This window comes from Centruroides sculpturatus, unplaced genomic scaffold (genome assembly GCF_000671375.1).
Source record: "Centruroides sculpturatus isolate CEXI.00-Female unplaced genomic scaffold, Cexi_2.0 scaffold17, whole genome shotgun sequence".
NCBI classification, from domain to species: domain Eukaryota; kingdom Metazoa; phylum Arthropoda; class Arachnida; order Scorpiones; family Buthidae; genus Centruroides; species Centruroides sculpturatus.
Genome location: NW_019384462.1, coordinates 463,396 through 490,069, shown reverse-complemented (window position 1 = coordinate 490,069; position 26,674 = coordinate 463,396). Strand labels below are relative to the sequence as shown.

At 30.7% G+C, this 26,674-nt stretch overlaps 1 protein-coding gene across 3 annotated transcripts in view; it reads right to left on the bottom strand.

Moving 5' to 3' along the window:
- Positions 1-290: 290 nt before the first annotated feature.
- Positions 291-26,674, bottom strand: part of LOC111620886 (sushi, von Willebrand factor type A, EGF and pentraxin domain-containing protein 1-like) — a 68,932-nt gene continuing 42,548 nt past the window's right edge. The window contains exons 12-21 of one of the 3 annotated variants that reach the window (XM_023362891.1): positions 23,899-24,093; positions 21,462-21,674; positions 15,880-16,218; positions 10,955-11,224; positions 10,091-10,264; positions 8,854-8,991; positions 7,887-8,060; positions 7,499-7,678; positions 1,902-2,078; positions 291-854 (exon numbers count right to left, since the gene is read on the bottom strand). In XM_023362891.1, the coding sequence (XP_023218659.1) occupies positions 655-854; positions 1,902-2,078; positions 7,499-7,678; positions 7,887-8,060; positions 8,854-8,991; positions 10,091-10,264; positions 10,955-11,224; positions 15,880-16,218; positions 21,462-21,674; positions 23,899-24,093 (2,060 nt within the window). In that variant the 3' untranslated portion in view covers positions 291-654. The remainder of the gene's footprint in view (positions 855-1,901; positions 2,079-7,498; positions 7,679-7,886; positions 8,061-8,853; positions 8,992-10,090; positions 10,265-10,954; positions 11,225-15,879; positions 16,219-21,461; positions 21,675-23,898; positions 24,094-26,674) is intronic. The other 2 variants (XM_023362892.1, XM_023362893.1) reach the window with 2 other exon arrangements.

Genomic DNA, 26,674 nt, shown 5'->3' with positions numbered 1-26,674 from the left:
CGGCAGTCATAAGGTGGTTAGAGATAGGGTCGTCATATATTTGGGGATAAAATGAGTTTTTCACGAAAATACGGGATTGGTTTATTAGCAAAGCGACACGTGGGCGATCTGCCGAAGGGGAGGAAACTTTCTAGGGAAACTGACCCCTATTTAGGTGTTACAAATGTGAAGAAAACCCGGAAAACTCCACGTGGCCGGTCCGTTGGTGGGAATAGAACCCACGACCAAGTCCCAGTGTTCAGTTGTTTCATCCACTCGGCCATTTGTGGGTCCCGAAAGACACTGGAAGACTTCAATTCCAGGACATGCAATGAATGTATATTTTCACTCTGCCAGCGACAGAAATACATTTAAGACGTGAAAGAAAGAAAAAGGTAGTGGCAGCCGGAAAAAATCCGGTACAGTCCCGGAAAATCGGGTTATCTGGCAATTCTAGTTATAGATTAAAAAACATTAAATTTAAAGAAATATAGCGTTTAGAAACAGTAGATCTAAAAACCAGTTTTATTAGAAGAAAAATGATTTATTTTTGTGTTGTTTTCAGCAATAATCTACCGATGAATACAGAATAATTAGCGTATGATAATGTAACAACCCGATTTTCGTTGTATGCATAAATGATGCCAGATGATGCATATCTTTAACTACTGTTATCTATCCTTTTCTAGCTATATGGCAAGTCGGTATTGTGCTCGACCATCGTCCGTCTTCGAGACATCTTAACATCTTCGCACCTCGAAGTTCATATCCATCAGCACAATCAAATGTAACAGTTTCATTGATACTATAATAGAACTTGACGTTAGAAATTGTTGCACCTGTCGTCGTACCGGGATAAGTGCAAGCTGGTACACCTGAACAAAGAAAAGGAAATTGCTTTAATTATCGGAGCAACAATTAATTTTAAGGCTGGTTGTAATCTCTTCGGTCGTGCACGCGATCTCCAGCTGATGGCGTTTGAAAATTTAATGCTTTTTCTATGGGAAAGTCGTTTTATTAAAATTCTCTAAAACGGAGGTAGATAGAACAAAACGGTTTTTTTCATTAGAACCCTATTTAATCTGTCTATTAACGTACGGTTCAGAATTTTAAAACTCGAATTCGTTAATTTTTTTGCGATTTTAAAAATTCATAGAAAATTAACGAATTTGATTTTCAGAATTCCGAACCGTGCATTGATAGAGGGGTTAAATATGGTTCTAATGCAAAAAACCGTTTGGTTCTATCTACTTCCGTTTTAGAGAAATTTTGGAAAAGGACTTTACCATAGAAAAAGCATTAAATTTTCAACGCCATCTGCTGGAAACCGCGTGAATGACAGAATGGGGGTTACGATCAGCCTTTAAGTACGTAATTTTACAAGAATGAAATATTAATATTAAGGCAACGAGTGTTTTTAAAACCGAATCGATTGATTTTTCGATGGGCTTTAAATGTAATCTATTAAAATGTTTACAATGTAAAAATTAAAATTTTATTTAAGCATTTAATTAATGATATAATGGTCACGATTTTTATAAAGTGATAGTTATTCACGTTTATTCTAGAAACCATTTTCCCCCCATCATTATTCATTCATCCTACGCCGTTCGGCGTTTAATGTTAAAAAGCCAATGGTTGTTGTTTTTCTTAAGAAGATGCAAATGGCAACTCGTGATTAATAGTGCCACAAAGGCGACAGCTGGCACTAACAACGGATTAGCAATGTTAAACACGAAGTTTCCTCCTTTCCGGTTTGCATTTATCATTTTTCGGAGGAACAATACCAGAGCTCAGGCAACAAATCTAAAACAAATTGTGGAATATTTATACCCATGCCAACGATACCATAACTTTATATATTACATAATGCTATAAATTTACCGGTTTTTATTATAAATCTTATATCAATTTTCACTCACACTTTGGTACCGGAGCCGACCACCTTCCACTTTCTTGACAGACGATGATGGGTGTTCCGTCTATCATATATCCAGTATTACATGCAAACTGCAACAAGGCTCCTCCTCCGTAATGATCTCTGCTACTATCTTGAAGATAACCGTGCTCGGGTGTGTCTGGTGGTACGCAAGAAACCTCTGAAAATAGATTTGAATTTAGTTGACTTTTCTCCCCTTTAACCGCAATTTTTCTTACAGGATTTACAATTTTTATCGAAAAATTTCATCTCGTAATAGTGTTGGGATTCCTTTTTTACACATTAAAATAATTTCTTCTTCTATATTTAATTTTAAAATGTTTAAGTTAATAATTTTAACGTATTTAAAAAAATGCTTTTATTGGCGATGGCGCGTTATCCTATGGGAAAAATGGCAATTGCCTGGGACCTCCATCAACAGGGAGTCCCAAACCAATCTTTTATAAGAAAACACTTCCCCCAAAAAATCCCCCGTAGGAATGAAGCTAGGGGGTGGTCCATTCCCGTAGGGGTGGATCACCCCCTAAAAATCATAAAAATTCATTGTCATCGGACTTAAGTTTCGACCTTTGTATGTTAATTAAAAGTGGATGGATTTGAGTAGCAAGGTTTTAGGACGTACAAAGCAGGTTAAATTTAAAAATAGAAATAAAACTCGATTTTAAATATTAAAATATCTGTTTATGTTAGCATAAAATATTTACAAAAAGTAAATAAGTTTACCGATTTGATCGAAAAGTATAATAGTATGGGGAATAGATACATAAATTTTTCTGAATCGAATAGATAAAAATTACAAAGCTCGAATGAGTTTAAATATTGCCATATAAAAATCGTATATAATACTAAAATTGCATTGATATATACTGAATGATAAGAGGGAGAGAAAGTCCTAACAGTCATACGTTTCCATTGAACAAAAATATATATTGGCAAATTCCTAAAAATGACACTGAAGAGATGCAATTTCGCAACATATTGGATCGAAAATATCTATAGAGGAGAATTTATGTACTTCACAATTCTGATTTTCCATTTATTCTAATCTAAAATTTCTGAATTCTTTTAAAGAGAGAATTTAGAAAACATTCCCTGGATTCCATCAAAATACAGAGGGAATTTAATGCAATCATCATTTCCTTTGATTTTATAGGAATTCTTAAATATGTCATAAATTTGTCTTTTTCAGAATTTCGCTGAAAAATTCTTAATAAACTTTTTTTTATTAAACACAAATTGAAATTTTTATCTCGTATATATTACTTAAACCTGTTCAAAACGGAAACCTGCTTAAACCGGACTCGCACGGTACCAAATACTTTTTCAGGTTTCTTAAAATAAAAAAGAAAATCACTGCGAACGAAAAATTTTCCCGTTTAGACAGATTTTACTGTATTTGGTAGGGTACAAGTCCGGTTTACACAGGTTTCGCTGCATTTTTTATTTAATTGGATAATTTTTTCGGTGAAATTCTTCCGATCGAATTATCTATGTTGGAGGAATAAAAAAGTGAATTATATTTATGTGTAAGTCTAAGAAATATGATTATGAAAATAAATATAATCTAAGTAATAAGATTACAACCAGAAGAAGACGTGAAGGAATTTTAATGGCAGAGTAACAATTTCAAGAAAATATTTCTTTCAGGCGTAGTCAATATCCTACTTTTATGGACATTGGTTCAGAAAAATCTTTATCAAAAGATAAGTTTTTGCAATATTTATCGATCTGAATTTCGTGTTCTTTGGACTAATACAGTAACACCTGTCTAAAACGGAAAACCTACCAAAGCGGGTCCGGTTTACACAAAAGTTTTACTATACGAAACGTTTCTATTGATATAGTTTCGTAAAAAAATTAATAAATAAGTTACAAATACAGCAAAACCTGTATAAAACGGAATAACACGGCACCGAATATTTTTTTCCGGTTTGGCAAAGTTTCCGTTTCCAACAGGTTTTATTTTTAATAGTTCCGTTTTGAAGAATTCTTTTCCGTTACCGTTTTATTCGGGTTCCTCTTTAGACAGGTTTTACTGTAATAGGGTTTCGAGTTACGTTTATAAAAATTTTCGATTTTAATTATCTCTCGAATTAATCGAAATTGGATTTCCAGACTCTTTAGTTTCTTATTTATGAGACTCGTTATCTCACAATCTATTTTCTCTTTGTTTTTCTCGGAATTTAAGACTTTTTAAATTCTTTATTTGCATAAATAATTACAATACTTTCCTTTTTTTACACTCGAAATAAAGAAAAAAAATTAACTTTACACAATTCCTTGCATTGATATCATTCTTTGGTAATCATATAATTTATGGAGATCCTATTCAAATCTCTTTAGATTTAAATCATTACGATTTAAATAACATTTTTCTTATTCCTGTTTTTTTCCTGATATTTAACAATTTGTAACAATTGTTTTTTTAGGTTTTTCCCAATTTATTTTTCTTTCATTTCCTGTTTTGTTACTACACATTCGACTTAAAACTTTTTGATTTTCACTCAGTTCTAAATGTTTCCATTCGATAACTTCAATTTAGATTCGTTCTTACGGACGAATAATTTTTTCTACTATTTTTATCTCATCAAATCCATTTTTCATAAATTCTTTTTTGAAATTACACAAATTCTGTAATGTAATGTACCTTTCACGGGTTTCATTTGTTCAAATAAAAGTATAGAAATATATTATTTGGCGCACGATCTTACAAAATATTAATGTAAATTTCATTAATGATAACTTCTAATGATTATATTATAAATGCGTTTAATTTCAGTAAAACCTGTCTAACACGGAACCGTAATGAAACCTTTCTAAACGAGAAAAATACTTCGGAACAAAGCGATTTTCTATGTTAAAAATAAACCCGTTGAAAACGGAAACCTGCCGAACCGGAAAAAGTATTCTGTACCGTAGATTCCTACTTACACAGGTTTTACTGTACATAAAAATTAGCAATTTATCCCCACATTCCTACCTACATTCACTACTGTGGATAAAAGGTAAACTCACTTATTGTATATATAATAAAACCTGCGTAAACCGGACTCGCACGGTACCGAATATTTTTTTCCGATTCGGTAGATTTCCGTGTTGGACAGGTATACACGTGTTAAGAATCTTCATTTTTCTTAATTTATTTACTTACAAAAGTAAGTAGGGCCCTTCCTAACTCACACTACTGCCCACATTATAAATACAGTATATAATAAGCGCAATACAAGTTGTACAGAGAAATAACGTACAATACAACGTTTTATGAGATTCCAATAAGTGCAATTAAGAGACAATAACCGCAACACAATTTTTCTTCTACCTCCTAAAAAATTTATTTCTTTTGTTCTGTAGTTTACCAAAATGATCGATTATTTTTTCCTTCAAGTATTATTACCAAGAATCTTTTTTATTTTTATTTATTTATTTATTGGTAGACATCACAAGATATTTCAGCTGGGATATTCCATAATGGATCACACTCAATAACTCTGAAATTCGTTATCATCATTAGCTGTCAATGCTCACTTAACATCATCAATAATATCAGACTTATTGCCATCAAATTTATTATTATTATTGTTTTTAAAGTTCATTAAATTCATATTATAAAAGTTTGAACTGCGGCCCCAAAAATATTTAGGGTTCCCTGTTGATGGGGGCCCAAGCAATTTCCCTTTTTGCCCATAAGATAACGGGCTAAAACTAAGCCCGATGACAATACATTTTAGTGATGTCACAAGGGGGTGGCCTCTCCCTTATCATCTTCCAATCGGGAAGTAAATAAACATAAGCAAATGTAGAATTTAATACACTGAGAAGCAGTGACAAGTTATCCTATGATCAAAACGAGCATTTATCTGGGGCCCCAAACCGATCTTTTATAAGAAAGTATTTTCTCCCAAAAATATTCTGTCGAAGAAAAATGTCTAAAGTCAACACTGTACAGTACATGGAGCCCTTAATTCAAATTTGTCTGGGCTATTTGAAGATGGAGGATGGTGAGGGAGATATTCCCACATTCCTCCGCATCCCAATCTCGGAAAACATGACCAATAAGAACGTTTTTTAAAGAAAACTTTTGAAATATTTTAACATTATTAGTCTCTTCCGGTTATCATTCTCAACATGTTGCTGATAACACGCAATCGTTATCATTAGTTATCACCTTAAACAGCGTTTTAAACGCTAAATATTAATCGTTATTTGATTTCAATACAATAGTTTAAATTGCAGGCATTAAGCTAGCAGTTGAATTTGTTAGAAAATCTCTGGGTAAATTATGTATTAATTAATTAAATTATTTTTATATGTTACAATTAAAAAAAAAGTTTAAATTTGTATGTTATTTTTATACAAATTCTAATAAAATCAAATGAATTATTATGCATTTAATATATAATAATAAATATAGACCTACAGTATCCTTATCTTTGTTAAATACAGTAAACCCTCGATTTAACACACCCCGATTTAATGAACTTTCTGCAATAACAGACACGTTAAATCGAGGTTTTACTGTAGTGATATTTTTATAATTAAAAATAACGTATTTTGTAAAACCCGTCCAAAAGGAAACCTGCCTAAACGGAAAAATATTCGGTACCGTGCGATTCCGGCTTACACAGGTTTTATTGTATAGGCTATTATGACAATTAAAACAATCCGCGCGCGTGAAACTACTATTACACGAGATAAAATTCCGAATTAAATGGTGATATAATAATTACTTTTACTGGAATTTATGGAATTAATATTTTTCCATTTTTTAAGTGCAATTTCTTCATATTTCAACAACTGTTTATCATTTTATATACCCATCACACAGAGATTTACATCTCTCTATCCAGATCTCACGCAATAATCCCATTCTATTTTCTCATTTCACGTAGAAAAATTTTTCACTTTGTCATTCATTTCATAAAATTTTGAATTCATTCATCATTATAAACCTTTCTACGGTTTGTTTACGGTCTGTCATTTCTATTTATAAGGATTAATCGCTGAAACAAGGAGCAGTTTCCTCTTCCAAATCCAAATACAAGCATTTATTTAGATCTATATCGTTACGAGTACTACAGATATATCTACTGTATACCTTAATACCTATGACCTTATACGTAAAGGGGCTGTCCATAAATTACCTCTGCATTTTTCTTGAAATTATTACTCTCCCCATCCTCTTGCCCCAGTTTGCCCAAGATTCCGTAACCTCCCTCCTTCCTCCCTTTCAATGCGGACGTCATTTATGAACATCCCCTAACAGATCATTTGTATTAATTTACAAATGATTGACATCTTAAGTTACTAAAATCATTCAAAATAAACATACGAGTAAATACTAGTATATGGGTGCAAAGGGGACATACAAACTGCCCACTTCCAACGTAATTTTATTTTATACTACATTAGAAAAAATTAAAAGTAGAAAAGAGTATTGTACTGTACACAACAAATACACCGTATTTTGTAGAGTATATCCACTCGAAATCCGACAATGAGAAATTTTTGCCCTCCTCGTCAAATTCAAAATATAATACTATACAGTTAGAGGACAGAAAAATTAGGAAAACTTTCACAAACCCTCGCATCTAGGAACCGCAGAGGACCACTGCCCGGTGTCGAGACATATTAATTCGCCTTCACCCCTCAGTCCGTATCCTTTGGGGCAACTGAATACAGCTTTTGCTCCAACTTCTAATCCGGATAATTCGATCGTTATCAGAGGATCCGTTTCATTGGTTATATCACGGCATTGAGTAACTATGAAAACAAAACAAAAATCTGTTAATATGAAAGCGGGAACATGGAAGTTAATATTCTTCTATCGATTTTCCTTTCGATCTTTTGCCACCTGTTGCCTCGTACCAAGTCAAGAAGAAAATAGAAACATTTATCACTTTCAATTGGTTCTTATGCCAACGTTTATTAAATTGGGACATAGAAGAATTAAAATATATTATAAACTGACCTCGGCAAGTCGGGGGAGGCGCCGACCAATTTCCAGATGGAAGACATGTTGCTTGCTCGCTACCGATGAGCGATTGTCCATTTTTGCATGAAAATATCACTTTGGTTTCCATTTTTGTGCTAGGATTGCTGATATGAAGACCAGGCACTTCTGTTAGTGGGGGGCAGTGAACAGCTACAAATCGCAGAGAAAAATTATTTAGTAAGAAAACTTAACAAGAGTAATAACAATAATTATTGTTTTTGTATTAGTGTTTTATGTTAGCCAAAGAATAAATTACTGTATTGTAAGAAATCGTTCTCGTTAATTTTTAATGGAACCACCGAACACATAGTTTACTCGTGGGTTTGTCGCCAACGGGCTGATCACACGGAGTTTTCCGGATTTTCTTCACCTATTTATAGGAAACTTTCACCTTTCTATGGGAAGCTTAATCTTTCTATAGGAAATTATCACCTATTTAAGTGTTTATAGCACCAAGCAGGTGCCAGTTTCCCGTAGACAGTCCTCCCGGGTGTTATATCCCCCTCGGAAGATCGCTCGCAAGTTGCATTATATATAAATAAACAAAGTTTTATGGAGTTTAAAAAATGACCCACTTTAAAATTTAGATTAAAAAAAATACAATTGTAAGCCACTTTCTAATATATCACCTTAAAAATATATTTACATACTTATTTATCTATACGGATTTTGCAAGTACTTTAATGATTTCGTAGCATTAATATGCCTTTTAGATAGTATATACATACGTACAGACGTTAATTGATTCGTAATTATCGCTCTTGTAAATTTTAAATGTAGTTCTACGCTTACGTAATCGATTCCTTATCTGGCATCACTTTTTCACGAGTCTAATAAAAATTTACGTTCCGGTAATTACTAAGTCTCTACATAATTAAATTATTTAGTAATTTTTGAATGATTTTGCTCTTCATATTTAAATTTTTATATTAAAAAAAATTACCTGAGACGACGATATCTACACCGTGACTATGTCCCATTGGAGTGATACAATTAAATCTACCGGAATCGTCTTTTTGAGCGTGGTAAATTGATAAACGATATTCTAACTGCGGATCTCTTCCTGGCTCGTTTGTCCAACCTATTAAACATTTAAAATATCAAGAACTTATCTATAATTTCATTTACAAATCATTTAATTTTCTCGGTTTAATGCGTAGAGAAATAAATGCTTTGAAAGTATCAATGAAGTGAAATTAGAATCGTCTGAATAATACAGATACTACCGTATTTGTTGACGTATAAGACGCAATTATACACGAAACAATATCTGACAATGGGGTGTGTATTTTACGCCGTCAAATATAAAGAATATATTTTTTATTGAGCTTCAATTTTCACATTTTATACTAATACTTCCCCTGTTTCTTCTTCGTTCTTCTCGAGAACGGGATTAGATAGATGAAAATCGAGACCGGATACGGAAAGCTTAGGGTGGCAGGCCCAATTAACCATATACGCACTTCCGGTCTTGATGAGATGTCACGTGATTTCCATTGAAAATGTTCTTTACAACGATAGATGACCGGCACGACTCGATTGTTATCGGGAGAAGTGTGATGTACAGGGGCAAGACACCATTAAAATATGGAAAGCTTAAAGGTGGACTCCCCCAATTAACTATGTACTGTACCTAAATACATTTTACACATCAACTATATGAAAATTACAATAAAGTAGTTGGTTTTTCAAAAAATGTCTTTGGAAAGTGGGATGCATCTTATACGTCGAAAAATTCGGTAATTATATGTAATGCTTTTCTCTATCGAAAATAAAATTTAACAGCTTAAAACTTAGGTTTACAGTAGTACAGGCTAATATATTGTTTTAAAGCAGTGGCGCGTTATAGCTTTATGGGAAACGGGCAAATTTGAATTACAGGCCCCACGTACAGTGTTGACTTCAGAGATTTTTCTTCTGTGGAATGTGTTGGAGGAAATATTTTCATATAAAAAATTATTTTTCTCACGTAATTGTCCTGTTTGCCCATAGGATAACGAGCCGCTGTTTTACAGTCTTACAGTTCCTTTTTTTAATATTAACATAATATAATTATTTAAAAGAAAATTAAATTTTTCTCGATCAAGAAAAAGAATTTACAGTATTTTTACTGGGTTATATATTTATAAATTTTCAGGTGATAAATCCTGGACGTGATAGAGTATATCAAAAGCACTCACCTTCAGGATATTTTCTATAGGAATGACTGATTTCCCATTTTGGTTGTCCATATTTTCTTATCCACAAGCACTCTAAATGAAGAATCGTCCCTGGGTATACAATCAATTTTCCGTCATTACTTTGGGCTATGGGACCCAGTTGATGCCGAAATAGAATCGTTGGTGGTTTTTCCACTAGAAAAATATACGCGACAAATATCCATCAATTTACATAAATCCAATAGCAACTAAACAGAAATATAATTTAGGGGGGTATTCAATTTGCATGTATAGAATATTACAGTAAATCTTATTGGAAACGAAACCCGAATAAAACGGAAACCTGTCAAACCGGTATCGCGAGAGTTCGGTTTAGACAGATTTTACTGTATATGTTTTTCATATTTTTGTAATTAATTACTTGTATTTACGGACGGAAGCTCTGTGAACGTAAGCAATTTATTCGGTGTAGTGAAATGCCAGAATAGATCCGTTTAAAACTCCAAAAATTAACTTATTAAATCAATATTTTCGGTTAAAATGGATTTTACTAAGTTCTAACAAGCGTAAATTTTAATTTAGCTTGAAGCAATTACCTTCTGAAAATTACTGTGGAAGCGTTTTGTTACGTAAGAAATACAGTAAAACCCGTGTAAAACGAATATTTTTCTGATAAGTTTCCATTTTGAACAGGTTTTTTTTTTTAACATGGAAAATCGCAGATTTTAACGTAGAAAATATCCGTTTTGAACAGGTTGTTCTGTATAAAATTCTTTAGGGAAACAATCAGTCAAAAGCACAGTACCGAATCAATCAATTTTATAGAAAACTAAACAAGGAACGAAATAGAAAAGAGATTTCTTTGAAAAAATACGGCTCACGTACGGGCATAATCGTTCTCTTGTGATAGTCCAAAGCACGATGGCTTTACTCCGTCCCATTCTCCGTTTTCGCATCTTCGTCGGATGCTACCTCTTAAACTAAACTTTCCGATATCTCGACATCGAAAAATCAATTCAGTGAATGGCGGAAATTCGCTGAATTCTTCTGTTATTTTTCGATCTCCCTGAAAGGCGACGAGGTGAGGCTCGCTGTTCCTGTATATACAAGATTTGTTCTTTCGTTCTTCCAAAGGAATTGTTTCCTGTTCCGCTTCTGAAAAAAAAAATAATAATAAAATTTGGAATTCAATCAAAGATTCTCTCTTTTCTTTTTGTTTTGGAAAATGAATTCTTTAAAGATTGACAATTTTCTAGCGAAACAAAGCTTATTAAACTTAGCATTTAAGCAAATTTCTCGATTATCTATAATCAATACACTAGAAACTTATACTAGAAAAATCTTCGTTAACACAGAAAAGAGAAATGAAATTTATAAAACAATTTTATCGATGGAGTTTTAACGCAAAATTACTTTATTTCGTATAGAAAATCTTCCTTTTTTACCTTCTTGGCTGTTACGTAACGTAAGCTCAGTATAGAAATCTGAAATGACCCCTAAATTTTTGCATTTTTGCATTCAGAGAACCTTGAAACGTCGAATAATGCAAATAAAGTTGGGATTTTCTTCTATATGTATGGATGTGTGTGGAGGAACATGATTTTGTTCACCAATTTTGAAACTTAATAACTCTTGTGTCTTTTGTCGAAAATTTCTGAAATTTTGCAGGGAGGTTTGTGTATTAGAGGGAAATAACTTTAGAAATTTTCAGGAAAATCGAACCTTTGATTCTCGAGATATTAAGGTGATTGAGAACATATCTGAAAAAGCTTTCATGTTATCAAATTTTTTCTATTCATACAAATTTTTAGTTTATAAAAAAAAGACCGCTTAAGACAAATCCCGGATTTCACTTCAAGAAAATCCTTTCGAAATAGTTAGATTTATAAAGACAATATACAGTTTATTAATTTGATTATCTACGGAAAGGATTCCTTTAAAACTAGACACAATACTTAAAAATTTAATATTAAACTCGAAGATAAAAAAAGAAAATGAAATCGATTTTGCATAAGATAATTAATTTTGTCTTCTTAACAATATTATCGATTGATCTTTACCGATATTTATCGTCAAAAAATTTTTTAATCAATCAATCAATGAATAAATATAAGAATTTCGTACGAGAAATACGAAAAAAATTGATCAATTCTGGTAGTTAGATTCTTTTTATTACGGGAATTTCTACAGTGTACGATATATTTATCAGGAATATTTCTGTATATTCATATATAAAACGGAAAACCGTGTTTAAGTTTATATCACCATGTTTAGGATAAACTCCGTTCTGTCTTTTTCCCTCCTGATCCTGCTTTACTTTAAAGCTTTCGGGTTATTTTTCCCTTTAAAGAAAATCTTAGTTTACGACAAATTCAGAGTTATAAATGTGGAAAAGCTTCAAAAATAAGAAAAGTCTTGATCTCTTTGCTCAGAATGGATGTATTTCATTCCAACAACAAATTTATCTCTAGGGTAACAAGCTTACTCGAAACATATTTCAAACAGAAAGAAAAACTTCTTTATTTTTCTAAAGAGAGTAATATCTCTAGGATAAGAAATTGCACAGATTAAATAATATATAAAGCTTAAGAACGTGCATGTTGATAATGAGCAACTTTATAGACGTTGCCATAAAGATAGAGAGAAATCGGATACCAAAACATAAATAAATAGAAAAATATTAAATATTAATAGTTTTTCGAAATGAATTTTCATCCTAAAATCAACATAAAATTCAAAATCGAATGAGGGATGATTGATTTTATAAGTGAAGAATTAGGGGGGGGGGAAATGGATGAGGAATTAAAGGATGGTGATTTAAAAAATAGATGAAAGAACTTATTATTTTAACAAATATGAAATCTTCGAGTAAATAATTTGCTACAATATTTCAAGTAATTCTAATTTATTTCTTCTTCTTCTTTCATTTCTTAATTACGTTTATTCGTGCGACCAAATTACTTCAAACATTGATAAGATCTTAACTACACGTTGGCAATTTTAGTATTTTCTATTATTTTATAGCTTTTATTACCATAAAATTATTTACATTTGTTCATATTTACTGTATTATTTTTAATACTTCCTAAAAATTTTGATTTATAATAATCAGTATGCCGTGAAAAACAATTGATAATAGGTTAATGTTGGGTTTATGGAATTTTGGGAGCCATTTAAAGTGAATTAGGAATTTTATTGTGAATTTAATAATTCTGATGGCCGTAATTTTCGTATAGTAAATGTAAATTAATTAACTCGTGTAAATTATTTTATTAACGATAAATTTCGTCAGACAAAAGCATTTATAAACAAGGCTGTGACATTCTTCTAATCTTCATACCAAGGTTAAATTTAGTTCGAATTGATTTAGTAATTACAAAATATGGTTTCAATCGAAAATGGGTATTTTAGTGACGTCATTGGATGATTGATAACGTCATTGATCCCATTTTTTTTTCTATTTTTATGCATATAACTGGAAGTGATAAAAAGGAGGTTTGGAGAGAATGTGACGAAGAAAAATCGCCAAAAATTCTCTTCAGTTAGTCAGTTATGTATTTATGGATAAATAGTTTAGATAAATGAATGTAAATGAAGTAGAGATATATGGATTTTTCTTTGTAAATTCCGACGAAAATAATTTAAATTTTCGACTTATTTCAATAATAAATGGATTTTCACAACTGCCAATTATTCAAATCTGTTAATGCTTTAGTCTTTTCTAAATTTTAATTCTTTACGGTTGAAATAATTCGGGAAGACGTCCGGGAAGACTTCAGAAAAGATAAATGAACACAAAAATTAAAGAATGATACGTTTAAAATAAGCGATGATTTCATTATGAATCTTCAGTGAGACAATTAGCAATGACATTCCATTGATTTTAATTATAAGCAGCCAACTGTAAAGGGGCTATATGCTTATTTAAAAAAAATCTACCAACGTTATTGCTGAACTTTCCCTTACTTTTTATTTGTTTTAATCCCTAATAATTCTCCAGATTATTTCGGAAGATATTAAAAGGGTGGGCCATATCTCCCGAACTAATAAACCGATTTTTCTGAAAATTTCTAGAAATATTCCCCCCTAATACATTATACCTCGTGAAAAATTTCAGAAATTTTCGACAAAGGGTACAGAAGTTATTAAGCTTCAAATTGGGTAAAAAAAATTCGTAGTAAAAGTTTTCGTCATATCACAATATTTAAAGAGTAAGAATTAAATCAAATAAAAATTGTTGAGGAATTAAGAATAAACATTACTCGAATTTCAAATGAATGAGAATATAAAACAAGAAAACGATGACAAACAAAAGTATGCTGGTTTAAACTGGCTGGAGACAACATGGTAGGATTTACCCGGTAAGAGTCAGATTTACTTCTCGTGTTGACAATCTAAAGTGCTCCAACTGTCACCACAGGAATTGAAGCTGTTGGAAAGCTTTCTTTATTTTTTTTCCTGTCTTTGCAAAAAAAAAAAAATAAAATAAAACGTTTAGAAAACGATAAGAGTCCTACTCTAAATTGCCTTTTGTAACTATAAATTGGAAAGTAAATGAACAAAAGAGCATCCTTCATTACCTCTTTGATTTTCACTTCATTGAAAATTTATTGTTGCAATTCCACGAAATAAAATTTGTATATTTTTACAAGTTGCAATCGTTTTTACTATAGTAAAACCTGTCTAAACCGGACTCGTGCGGTACCGAATACGATAAAACCTGCCTAAACAGGAAAAAAAATTCGGTACGCTGCAATTCCGGTTTACTCAGGTTTTACCGGTTTGGCAGGTTTCCACTTTAAACAGGTTTTTTTTTTCTTTTTAACACAGAAAATCGTTGCTTACCGAAGAATTTTTTCCGTTTTATAAAGGTTCCGTTTTGGACAGGTTTTACTATACTTTCTTGTTTTTTTTTAATAATACAGTAAAACCTGTGTAAACCGGACTGGTACGGTACCGAATATTTTTCCCGGTTTGGAAGGTTTTTTAACACAGAAAAAAATCACCGTTTTCCGAATAAATTTTTCCGTCTAAGCAGGTTTTCACTTTATTAAGGTTCCGTTTTAAACAAGTTTTACTATATTAAAAAAAATAAAGGTGAAAATAATAATTTAACATTGTTAAACATAATTATTTTAAAATCTATACGTGCTTTAACTGAAATAAATATTATAAAATTGTAAATTATAATTAAATTAAAATAACTAAAATTTATATTAAAACATTTTTAATTTTCATAATTATTTAAATACTTCGTGTAAAAATTTATTTTTATTGCATTTTCCCCCTTCAAATCTCAATTTTAAAATTAAATTAATAAAATTCAGTGTTTTGTCTATCCATAATTTTCACAAAGGAATCGATGTATTCACTAATTAAACATTTTCAAACAGTAATTGATATATTAAAAGAAAAAGTTTGAACACACACACAAAAAAAATTAGAATTTATGCACGCAACTAATGAAATTATAATTAAGCAACCGATGTAAATTTAATTTGCAAAATAATTAATCATTATCCAACAAATATTCTTTGAATTAGTTAAGTCAAACTTGTTGAGACTATGGAGAAATCGAAGGAATTCTAAAGAGCGAAGGTGTGTTTGTCTGTCTGTCCTTCGTTAATCTCGAGAACGGAGTTAGATAGATGAAAATCGAGACCAGATATGAAAAGCTTAAGGGCCGAATCACCGATTAACTATGTAAGTACTTTCGTGATTGTTTAAAATTAAAAAATATGCAACCCCGGCATTGCGACGATGTCACAATAACATACACTCGATTTTTGATATATAAAATTGCGCCTCACCACATTTATACGTTCCTCCAACCCAATCTCCATCTTGACAGACGATTTTCCATGTGGTTTTTTCTCCAGTAATACCAGTAATACACTTGAATCTGACTTCAGTTCCATGAGGTTGAGTTTTCTCGTTTTCTCCAATTAACTGCGAAGAATCAATCTCCTCTTGATCTCTCAGAGTTACCGAAGGGGGTAGACTTCTAATTGCAGGATATATTAAGGTATTCTGTAATCTCTCGGGCGATTGGCAGGGTCTTCTTCCATCTCCTGTTAAAATATCAATTGTATCTGTGGTCTCACTCTCCTCTGGAGGAATAAATCTTACATCAGTCTCCTGTATTCCATCTATTCAAAATATTAGAAAACTATGCATCAATTAACAAAGGAGATATCATAATTTAAGTGGGTCTCGTCCTTAAAATTAATACAGTAAAACCTGTGTAAACCGGAATCTCAAGATACTGTATCGGGTGGTGCATTATCTCTTCATGGGACCCAGACAAATTTGAATTAGGGAGTCCCATGTACCCTGTTGACTTCAGACATTTTTTTTTTCTTCGGAGTAGTGTTTTTGGGGAAATATTTTCTTATAAAAGATTGGTGGATCCATAGGCAATTGCCCATTTTATCCATAGGATAACGCGCCACTGATTGGATAGTTATTCCCGGTTTGGCAAGTTTCCGTTTTGAACAGGTTTTACTATATACGAAAAGCCAGCTTCAATTTTATCAGAATTATAACACTTACAGAATATTTATAGCTATTAAATTTAGTATTAAAATATGTACTTTATATACAGCCTATATATAAAATCGATATTGCAATATTAAAATATATTATTTTTCGGACTTATATTAAAAATTCAAAGTTAGTAAAATATTTTCCATTCTTATAACTTATTTCAGAGGATTAAAAAAAATTATTTATATATATGTTTAGGCCTATATATTTAGAGATAATTAAAATCGCACCGCTAAAAAAAAATATATATATATAATTACAGTAAAACCTGTATAAGCCGGAATAGCAAGCACCGAATATTTTTTTCGGTTTGGCAGGTTTCCGTTTCGAACAAGTTTTTCTTATTAACATATAAAAATCGCTCCCCTCCGAAGAATTTTTTTTTTCTGTTTTACGCAGGTTTCCGTTTTGAACAGGTTTTACTGTATACGAGGATATTGATGCATAAATTTTATTTATTTTTTCAGACATTTTATACAGTATTTGAATTTTTTTTCTGATTGATCACCAATCCTAGGTAACATATTGCATAACATAGGTAACATTTCAGAGCACATAATCCGTCAAACGACCATTAAATATGAAAAATCGAAATGAAATGTCGAATGAGGACGTTAAACGTTAAATTGAAAGCAGGAAAAATTGATTTTATTCTTTGATTTTCTCACAATTGATTCCAAGTTTGAATTACAAATTTAATACAAACATAAAAAATTAAAAATATTCTGTCTTTGATTTGGTTTATTTGTATACGGCAACGCGATATATGGGCGTTCTGTCGAAGAGGGGTGTCTCCAGGGAGGTCTTTTATGAGAAACTATCCCTTATTTAGATGTTACAAACGTGAAGAAAACCCGGAAAATTCCACGTGGCTAACCCACGACCAGTGTTCAGTGGCTTTATACAGGCTACTGACGGGTGTACAGTACGATAATGATCTCAGTAAGGAATCTGGACCGAGCTTTCTTCTCAAATCCCCATAATTCATCATAGTTAATCTATGAGGGCATATTTAGAGCATTATTTTCCATTCCTTATCCATACTGATCACCGAATTGTGGGTCAGCCACCCGTAAATGGGCAAAATTGTAGCCAGCCGTGTAGCCTTACTGTACTAGTGTCTTGCGTTAACCAATCAACTTTAAAATTTTTTTGTCTATTTAGTCTTCTTTATAATCATCATTAAAAACGTAGAATAAAAAAATTATATGAATTCTTCTATAAATTATACAAAAACGAAATCAATTATATCAAGTATCAGTTTTTATACTTAAAAATCCGATTAGAAAAACTTCTGTCGATAGTTTTATCTGTCTTTGGTTTTACAAAAAACCTCAACCCAAATAAAAGAAATAAAATACAATCAATTATTTTAATAACATAATTTATAGAATATAAAAATTAAAATATTCTGTAAAAAGTACAATCAGAATTAAAATGCACTAAAATTAATATTTTTTTAAAATACAGTAAAACCTGTGTAAGCCGGAATGGCACGATAACGAATATATTTCCGGTTTGGCAGGTTTCCGATTTGAACAGGTTTTAACATAGAAAATCGTATCGTTCTAAGAATTTTTTCCGTTTAGACAGGTTTCTGTTTTATCCAGGTTCCGTTATAGACAGGTTTTACTGAAGTATTTATAATATTTATTACTTGGTATTTATTTATTTCGGTTTTTTTATTGCTCTCTAAATATAGATTCATGTCCTGACCTTTGAATAAATGACGCACGAATCAATTGATATCGACGTATTAAACATAAATAAAAACAAGATCACCCTTCAAAGAGAAACGAGATTATTCCTGTACAGTACAACATTCGATTGCTGAGATTTTTATCAATGAATTGAAGATAAATAAAACTCAACAGTTTCCAGAAGGCTGAATTACTGTATTGGGAAAGATAGATTATATTGTACTATACATCATACATTTGACTGTAAAGAGGTAATGATGGATACAAAACGCTGATACCAACTTTTATAGCGCGTTACTTTGTTTACAAATTGTGTACAACTGTACAATTTGATCTAATCTTAGATTCTCGAATGTCGAATCGAACCCGAGTTCGAATACCGAAACTGCAATGACAACTCAATTCTAGTATTACAAGTAAATATCTACGAGGGCATATTTAGAACACCATATATGTAAATAGAGTAAATAGTTTTTGTATTAATTATAGTGTTATCAGAATACAACTGCTAGTCTTCAAATGGTACTTCATACCAGGGCTGGCTCAAACCGAACTTCCAGCCCTCCTGCTCCATATGGTACCCATTACGTATTGATTGAATAAACAATTTTAAACACTATATTTAAAAATTAAATAAATAATTAAATTTATAAAATATACAAAAACATAATTTTGATAATATTTTAGGTAATTATAAGCAAAAAAAGTACAAAGCGAACGGGCATTTTAATTTTAAAGGCATGCACCGAGAATATTGAAACGGTGTCTCAGGTGTTACAAGAAGATTCAAACGGTAAGTAAATAAAACATAAATATATATTTATATATCCTTTGGGAAGCGTTTACATCAAGATTTATCAGACGTATCAAGGGACAAATCACAGGAGATTCATACAATTGACGTGTTTGCCTTCAAACTCTCTCATAATTGATAGCGTTGAGCAAACTGGAATGTACGATTTTTCAAACGAAACAATTTTCTTCCTAACCAACAACATTTCTGCACTATTTGTCATTCTAGACAGTTAAAATTGCATTAAACCTCACTGTATAGATATGAATTCAGATGTTTACATGACTAAAATGATACTGTCAAAGTTGACAGCAGCTTTTGTGCTCTGATCCGATCGAATTGGTTTAAAGTGAAACAACCTGTATCGGTTACTGATCCAATCGTCAAAAATCACTTTATCCTGTATATAAATGATAACAATATATATCTTTTATATATATATATTACTTTCCCGGTTCTGTTATATATTGAAACCTGTGTAAACCGGAATCGCACGGTACCGAATATTTTTCCCATTTTGGCAGGTTTCCGTTTTGGACAGGTTTTACACGATCTTTTCACCCAATTTGAAGCTTAATAACTCCTATGCTTTTTATAGAAAATTTCAGAAAGTTTGCAGGGAGGTTTGTGTATTTGATGGATTAACGATATTAAATTTTGCTGGTTAAAGGACCACGGGGTGTGGAAATAGAGGGGGTCGTGTGACGTCGCTTGGGGTCGGATTTAATAACGATTTTACTCCTTACAATTTTTTAATTATATATAAAAACCATCCCTACTCTCAAAATTAAACTTTTTGCCGTTTTATAATAATTAAAACTATAAAAAGTTTTTAAAAATAAAATATCATAACAGATGGCCTCACTAAAAGTTTAAATATTGCCTGGAAAGTTAAGCAACTCGTTTATGGATTTTTCTCCCTGTGAATTACACACCAGCAAAATTACAACTGGCTGCTTTCATGACAAAATATACTTATTCAATTGAAGGTTACGTCTTAAAATAGAAGAGTAAAATATAATAACGTGTTTTATATTGTATCCTCTTGCACGGTATAAATAAATACAATTTTTTTTATCTCGAAATATATTGAATGATTATAAACAGAAGAACATTTTAATAAAGAAGTCATAAGTTGAAAAATGATACTATAGAAGTATTGAATATAACATGTTCATTATTTTTTTATGCAATTTCTACTTCTTCCACTTGTAATCTCTATCTTAAATTTCCTCTACTTTCTTCGTTTAACCTTCATCAAGTATAATATTGCTATAGAGCATCCTGTCTTATTTTTCCACTAGATTTCAGCTGACTTTATCTTAACGAATAACTTGATACCTGATCTTTTTTATTAATGGAATTGTTATATTTTATTAATAGAAACCAAGAATAAAAAAATATATTTTTATTCTTCTCCACAAATGATTATTATTTTCTTCCGAATGCACATTAATGACAAGTAAATTCGTATATAAATATTTAAAATTCTTGAATTTCTTTTCTAGCAAATAATATCTTTACATATTTATGGAGTTTAATTAAAGCTGTAATTCTGCTAAACGTAGATAAAACAAAATTAAAACCTTTTTTTTTCATATAATTATCAACTGATATTGTTGTAAAAAGTAAAACTAACGGGCCATATTCGCATTTGGAAATTACAGTTCTTATTCACTTGTCACTTCTTTCATATTTCTTAAGTAAATAAGAGTTAATTGTGTAATTAAATAAAAACAATTGTGGAATAAATTATCGTTTAGCATTATAAAATTTACATTTTTACATCTTTGAGAACATTTTTTGTGTATATTTGGCATTAAGAAGATCTTAATTACAATGAAAATTATTTTTAAATTTAAATTCCCTAACTGAACTCTTGTTATCTATACTTTAAAAATATGATTAGATATTAAATGTGGAACTAAATTCAATTCCTAAGCTTAAAAACTTCAAAACTTTTATTACTATTTTTATATTAATAACAATTTTCTTGATATTTTCAAAGCAAAACGATGTAGTCCTGGGTCAGCTATCAGTTGTGACCTTTGGCAATACTTAGCACTGGATATCTATCATGTCTTTCTGTCATGAAAATGTGAAAGAGTTTCTATCAAAAGCAAGTTTTTTCAATCACTCAATCATCTTTTATAGCCTTTTATTCACTATTTCTTTCTATCTTTTCCTACATTCTACTTGCAATTCTTACTTTTATATCTGTTCATTCAATGGGATTTCTCTTTTGCTTATTATTAATACATAATACCCCATTTATATTTGAATATTTTATAAATTATATTTGTCTATCCTTTACACGCGAATAGGATAAAAACTTTGTATCTTTGATACTCACCGAATCCGGCAGCATTGATCAAAATGGAGTAATGATGGCAAGCAGGGGGTTCAGGACGTAACTGTCCCTCAGAACATCGAACTGGTTCTTCAGTAGGTTTAACGTAGTTGGGTTTACATTCATAGTCTACTGAAGAACCGTGAGATATAGTAAGTCCTGCCCTATAACCACTGAGATAGTTTCCATCTGGAATCACAGGCAATTCACACGGTCCTATAAGGAAAGAGAGAATTCAACATTTAACGCTCGACTTCTGTCTATCGATTTTACTAAGGACAGCAACTAACATTTAATTGCTAGTATCCTATGAACATGCTTAGCCAATTTAATAAAGTAAGCTCATCAATTAAAGTTTGTTTAAGTATAAAGTTTAGTAGAAAAATTTAAAAAAGTTAGTTTAAAATTACGACTAGACGTTATACGTTTTGACGTTCGGGATTAATATAAAATTATCAATATAAATCTTCTGTATATACTTAATAAAATATCAAATTCTTTTTTATATGGATAATAATACCATTTTTGAATAACAAATAGTCTTTATAACTTTATTATTCGGACTCACGAACACGCAAATTCACTTAACATAAAAATTATGAAGGGCCGAACCTTATGGAATCTCCATGTTTGAGTAAAATTTATGAAACTTTCGGTTTAATATTTTACCAAAGGATAAATTAGTGAGCATAATTCTTAAAATTCCCAACATATCGGCTTTTTCTTTCTTTACGAACAGGTCTACTAATGTTCTAAAAATAATTTTTTTTTAAATAAATCTCTCTTCCATTTATCTAAGTTTTGAAAATTATCTTGGAACTCTCATGATAAGAATCTTTTGCAGGGGAAAAAACATAGTAATGGAAAGTGACATAGCAAGATGATATGTCACCTCCGGTTTTGTTTCCAGATATATTATTTTGTTTTCAGAAAAGTATGGCGAGAGATATATAGCCGCAGCTGTCTGGAGTAGATAGTGCTTGTTGACAAAAGAGAAATCGAAACGTGAAGTAAAAATCGAAATAGTTTCTTTCTTTCGATAAAAATTCAGATTTTCATCGTGCAAATACGTCAAGAGTAATATTTGATTTAATTTTCTCCATTAGTCTGTTCGTCTTCCGCACATTTCTGTTTGGATTCTGAATAAGTGTTTCACCAAACAAGAGAAAACTTCGAAATTAAACTTCTGAAGTTCCTTGTCAAAAATAAAAATCATTATTTAATATAATTTTCTTATCGAGTTGGCTATTTTTATTATTTTATTAATATTTTTTAAATAGCAGAAATGATTAATTTTATTAATATAACGGAACGAATATAATTCTTCTTTCGGTCGATTAACATAACAAATAAAGAAAATGGATGTTTTCAAGTTAAAAAAAAAAAAGAATTAAAATTTGAAATTCGGAGTTAAAAAAAGAATGGGATAGAGTAACATCTCCATGACATATCGTATTAAGGATAAAAAGCGACTCAATAATAATACAAAGTCTTCTTGACATTGATTGATGCCAACATCATCAGAAGATTTTTATGGATTGGAAAATATCTACGAATTGTACCAAGATGGAAATATAAAACCTTTATTTTCTTATAAATAAATTGTTTTATTAAATATGTACAAGTTTAATCAACCGGTATTTTCAACTGTCAATGTCATTCAAACCAGTTTTTTTTTATTTTTAATTGTTTCGAAATTTAAGTTAACAATTCGTTATAATTAAATCATTGTTGCTTCCTTTAAAACATAAAATTTTAAATTGTAATGTACTGTACGTACTTATGGAGGTGATGTTGGAGCAAAATCTTACTTAGCCACTGTATAACGTTGAATATACAGTACAACCTGTGTAAGTCGGATTCGCGCGATACCGAATATTTCTTTCCGGTTTGACAGGTGTTCGTTTTAAACAGGTTTGTTTTTTTAAACACCGATAATCGCTCCTTTCCGAAGAATTTTTTCCATTTAATCAGGTTTCCGTTTTGAACAGGTTTACTGTAATATGAATTATCGGCGAAAAATGCATAGCTTATTATTGATGATAATAAATTGTATAAGAATCTCTTATTGTTTACATTATACAGTGAAACCTGTGTAAGCCGGAATTCCACGGAATATTTTGTCCGGTTTGGCAGATTTCATTTTTGAACAGATCTTTCTTTAACACAGAAAATCGCTTCATTTCGAAGAACTTTTTTCGTTTTGGACAGGTTTTACTGTATACATTATTATAACTACGTTAATTCGAGAAAAATTTTAAGACGAAACGATAGCAATTTAATCTTAGAGTTGAAAAATGTGATTAAAACTTCTTAATAATTTTGAATTATCCACGATTTTAAGCTAATAAATTTAAGAACACGTGTTGAAATTTTAATATATTCGTTTTAAAAGCATATAATATTTCTAATTAAAAATGAAAAAATATGAAAGACTCACGTGGTATACATTCCGGATAATTATCAACTGCCCATTCGCCATACCAACAACGTAAAGATTCTGGTCCCATCAACTGAAAACCAGGAAGACAAATGATAGTCACTTGTTCTCCGTGTGGTATAGGTTTATATTCATCAACTGTCATTTGGAAGTGATGATAGACACCACTTTGTAACTTGTTTGCCAGGCACGAAGCTGAAAATAAACAAATTTCTTCTAAAATTCTTTCTGAAAAAAGAATTTACTAACAAAGAGTATAGATCAGTGATTCCCAAAATAGGTTCTACCTCTTCCTTGAGTAGGGTAGAAGACACAAAGGCATAACGAAAAACAAGGGGCAGGAGGAGTGTTGGAAGACAATGGGGCAAAAATTCATTCTGAAACAGAAAAATATAAAGAAATATATGCACTAGAAGAGGGGTGGTAGTACTAAAATTTTGGGAAACACTGGTATAAGTGATTGGTGAAGAAGTAAAGGAAGGATAATCTACAAATAGTTTTTTTGAAGATAAAAAATGATGAGCCACAATTTTTATAATAGAAAAAATGATATATCTGTTTATCTAGATAAGAAATCATATAGCATGGTTATATAGTGTGATTTATAATGATGAATCCAGTTAAAGTGATATCGGTACCATCGATGCTATTGTAAGAAGTATATTATTAAATTTTGTCTGCCGTGTTAGAAGTTGCCATGTCTGAAAAATAACTGAATTGGATAAGATATAAATTGAAAGGATATAAAACAAAATTTTTATATTATCAGGATTTTTGTTCCAATAAAAATTTTATCCGACGAACAATAAGAATCCAAGTCAAAAAGGAATGGACAGTAAAATGTAATTAAAGACGAAAGTCTAGTTTAATTTCTGTTTAAATGCTACTGAACTTCCTGATAATGCAGCAAGAAATAAATTTTAAACTTTCATAATAACCTGTTTCTATGAAAAGGGAAGAAATTTATTCCTGAAATTGCCTTTTTCTTTGTGTTAATTCCTAAGATTTTAATACGTTTTCTAGAAAAAAGTTATCTACGTTCCTGCATCATTGATGCTTCTTGATTATCCTTCACGTTTATAAAATAAAAATTCGAAAAATAAATGGCAGAATTTTAAAAAAAATTATGTAATCTAATAAGCCATTCATTAAGATTAATTTTAAAATATTTATAATCTTTTTATTATTTTTGAATGCATTAAAACAGGTAAAATACAAGCTGAATGTTAATTTTTCGAAATAAAATCTTTAATTTCCGAGAGGAAACGAATATAAAAGTTAATTAATTAAAGTAAAGATTTATTTTAAATTATCTAATTAAATAATTTACAAATAAATAACGTTATTAAATAATAAAATATCTTATAGAAAATATTGCTATTAATTTTTTTTTAATTTAAAATAAACTAAATCCTGTTTAAATTATTAATTTGGTGTAATTTAAATGATCGATAATACATTTACGCATACATTAGTGATTATATTTATATTAAAATATTAAATTATATAGTAATTTAATGTAATTGAAATTTAAATACTTTAACAATTAACTTACGAGAGGAAGAAAATAATATTTTTGAAATTTAATACTCTAGTTACATGCATTTAAACAAACAATCCTCATAAAAGTCATTCATTTACAACTAGAATAATGTAAATTCGATATTAAATTATATTTTTGTTCGTACGAAGGGTCATGTTTTAAACATGCAAAAGTTTATTTTAATATTAGTCACGTGAACACCGTTGAGAATCTAAGGCTGTGTTCAGACAGGCTCTTCTTAAGTCGGGTACAGGCGTACTTGTTCAAGTATGCCTGACAGATATACACCCGAACGGGTGCTCCTCTCTGGTATACCGGTACGTATATACCGGCTTTACGTTACGTTACATTACGACTAGCCAATCAAAGGGGAGAGTTATTTGTAGCGCCTTAAATAACGCCTTCTTTGATTGTTCACACGTAAAGTAACGTAACGTAGAAAGAGTCCGTCCGAACGTAGCCTAAGAGTGTACGGAATTAAATATTCGGGAATATGATCCAGCGAGGCATTAAAAACGATTATGAATATAAAAGGTTAATTAGTAAGCAACCCGGCTAGGTTCCTTTTGCATTATTATTCACTAATCGAAATTTAGACACGTACTACATCTAGACTCCTCTGTGGATGTTGGGAGTACGTACACGGCAAACATTCGGGCTCTCGTGGTTTCCATCGCCCTCGGACACACCTGGCTGTCTTGTTGCCAATATTTAGCTGATGTCCACGACTGCAAGTCACGCTGATCACTGTGCCGTGTGGCAAACTATAGTTCCCTTTGCCTAATTTTACTACTTCCACTTCCATCCACGGAACTTCCGGTAAAGACGAACAAGGTTCTGAAATGCGTTACAAAAAACAATAAAAAAGTAATTAATTAAATTTATCCAGTGATTTTCTTTTCATTAAANAATAACGTTATTAAATAATAAAATATCTTATAGAAAATATTGCTATTAATTTTTTTTTAATTTAAAATAAACTAAATCCTGTTTAAATTATTAATTTGGTGTAATTTAAATGATCGATAATACATTTACGCATACATTAGTGATTATATTTATATTAAAATATTAAATTATATAGTAATTTAATGTAATTGAAATTTAAATACTTTAACAATTAACTTACGAGAGGAAGAAAATAATATTTTTGAAATTTAATACTCTAGTTACATGCATTTAAACAAACAATCCTCATAAAAGTCATTCATTTACAACTAGAATAATGTAAAT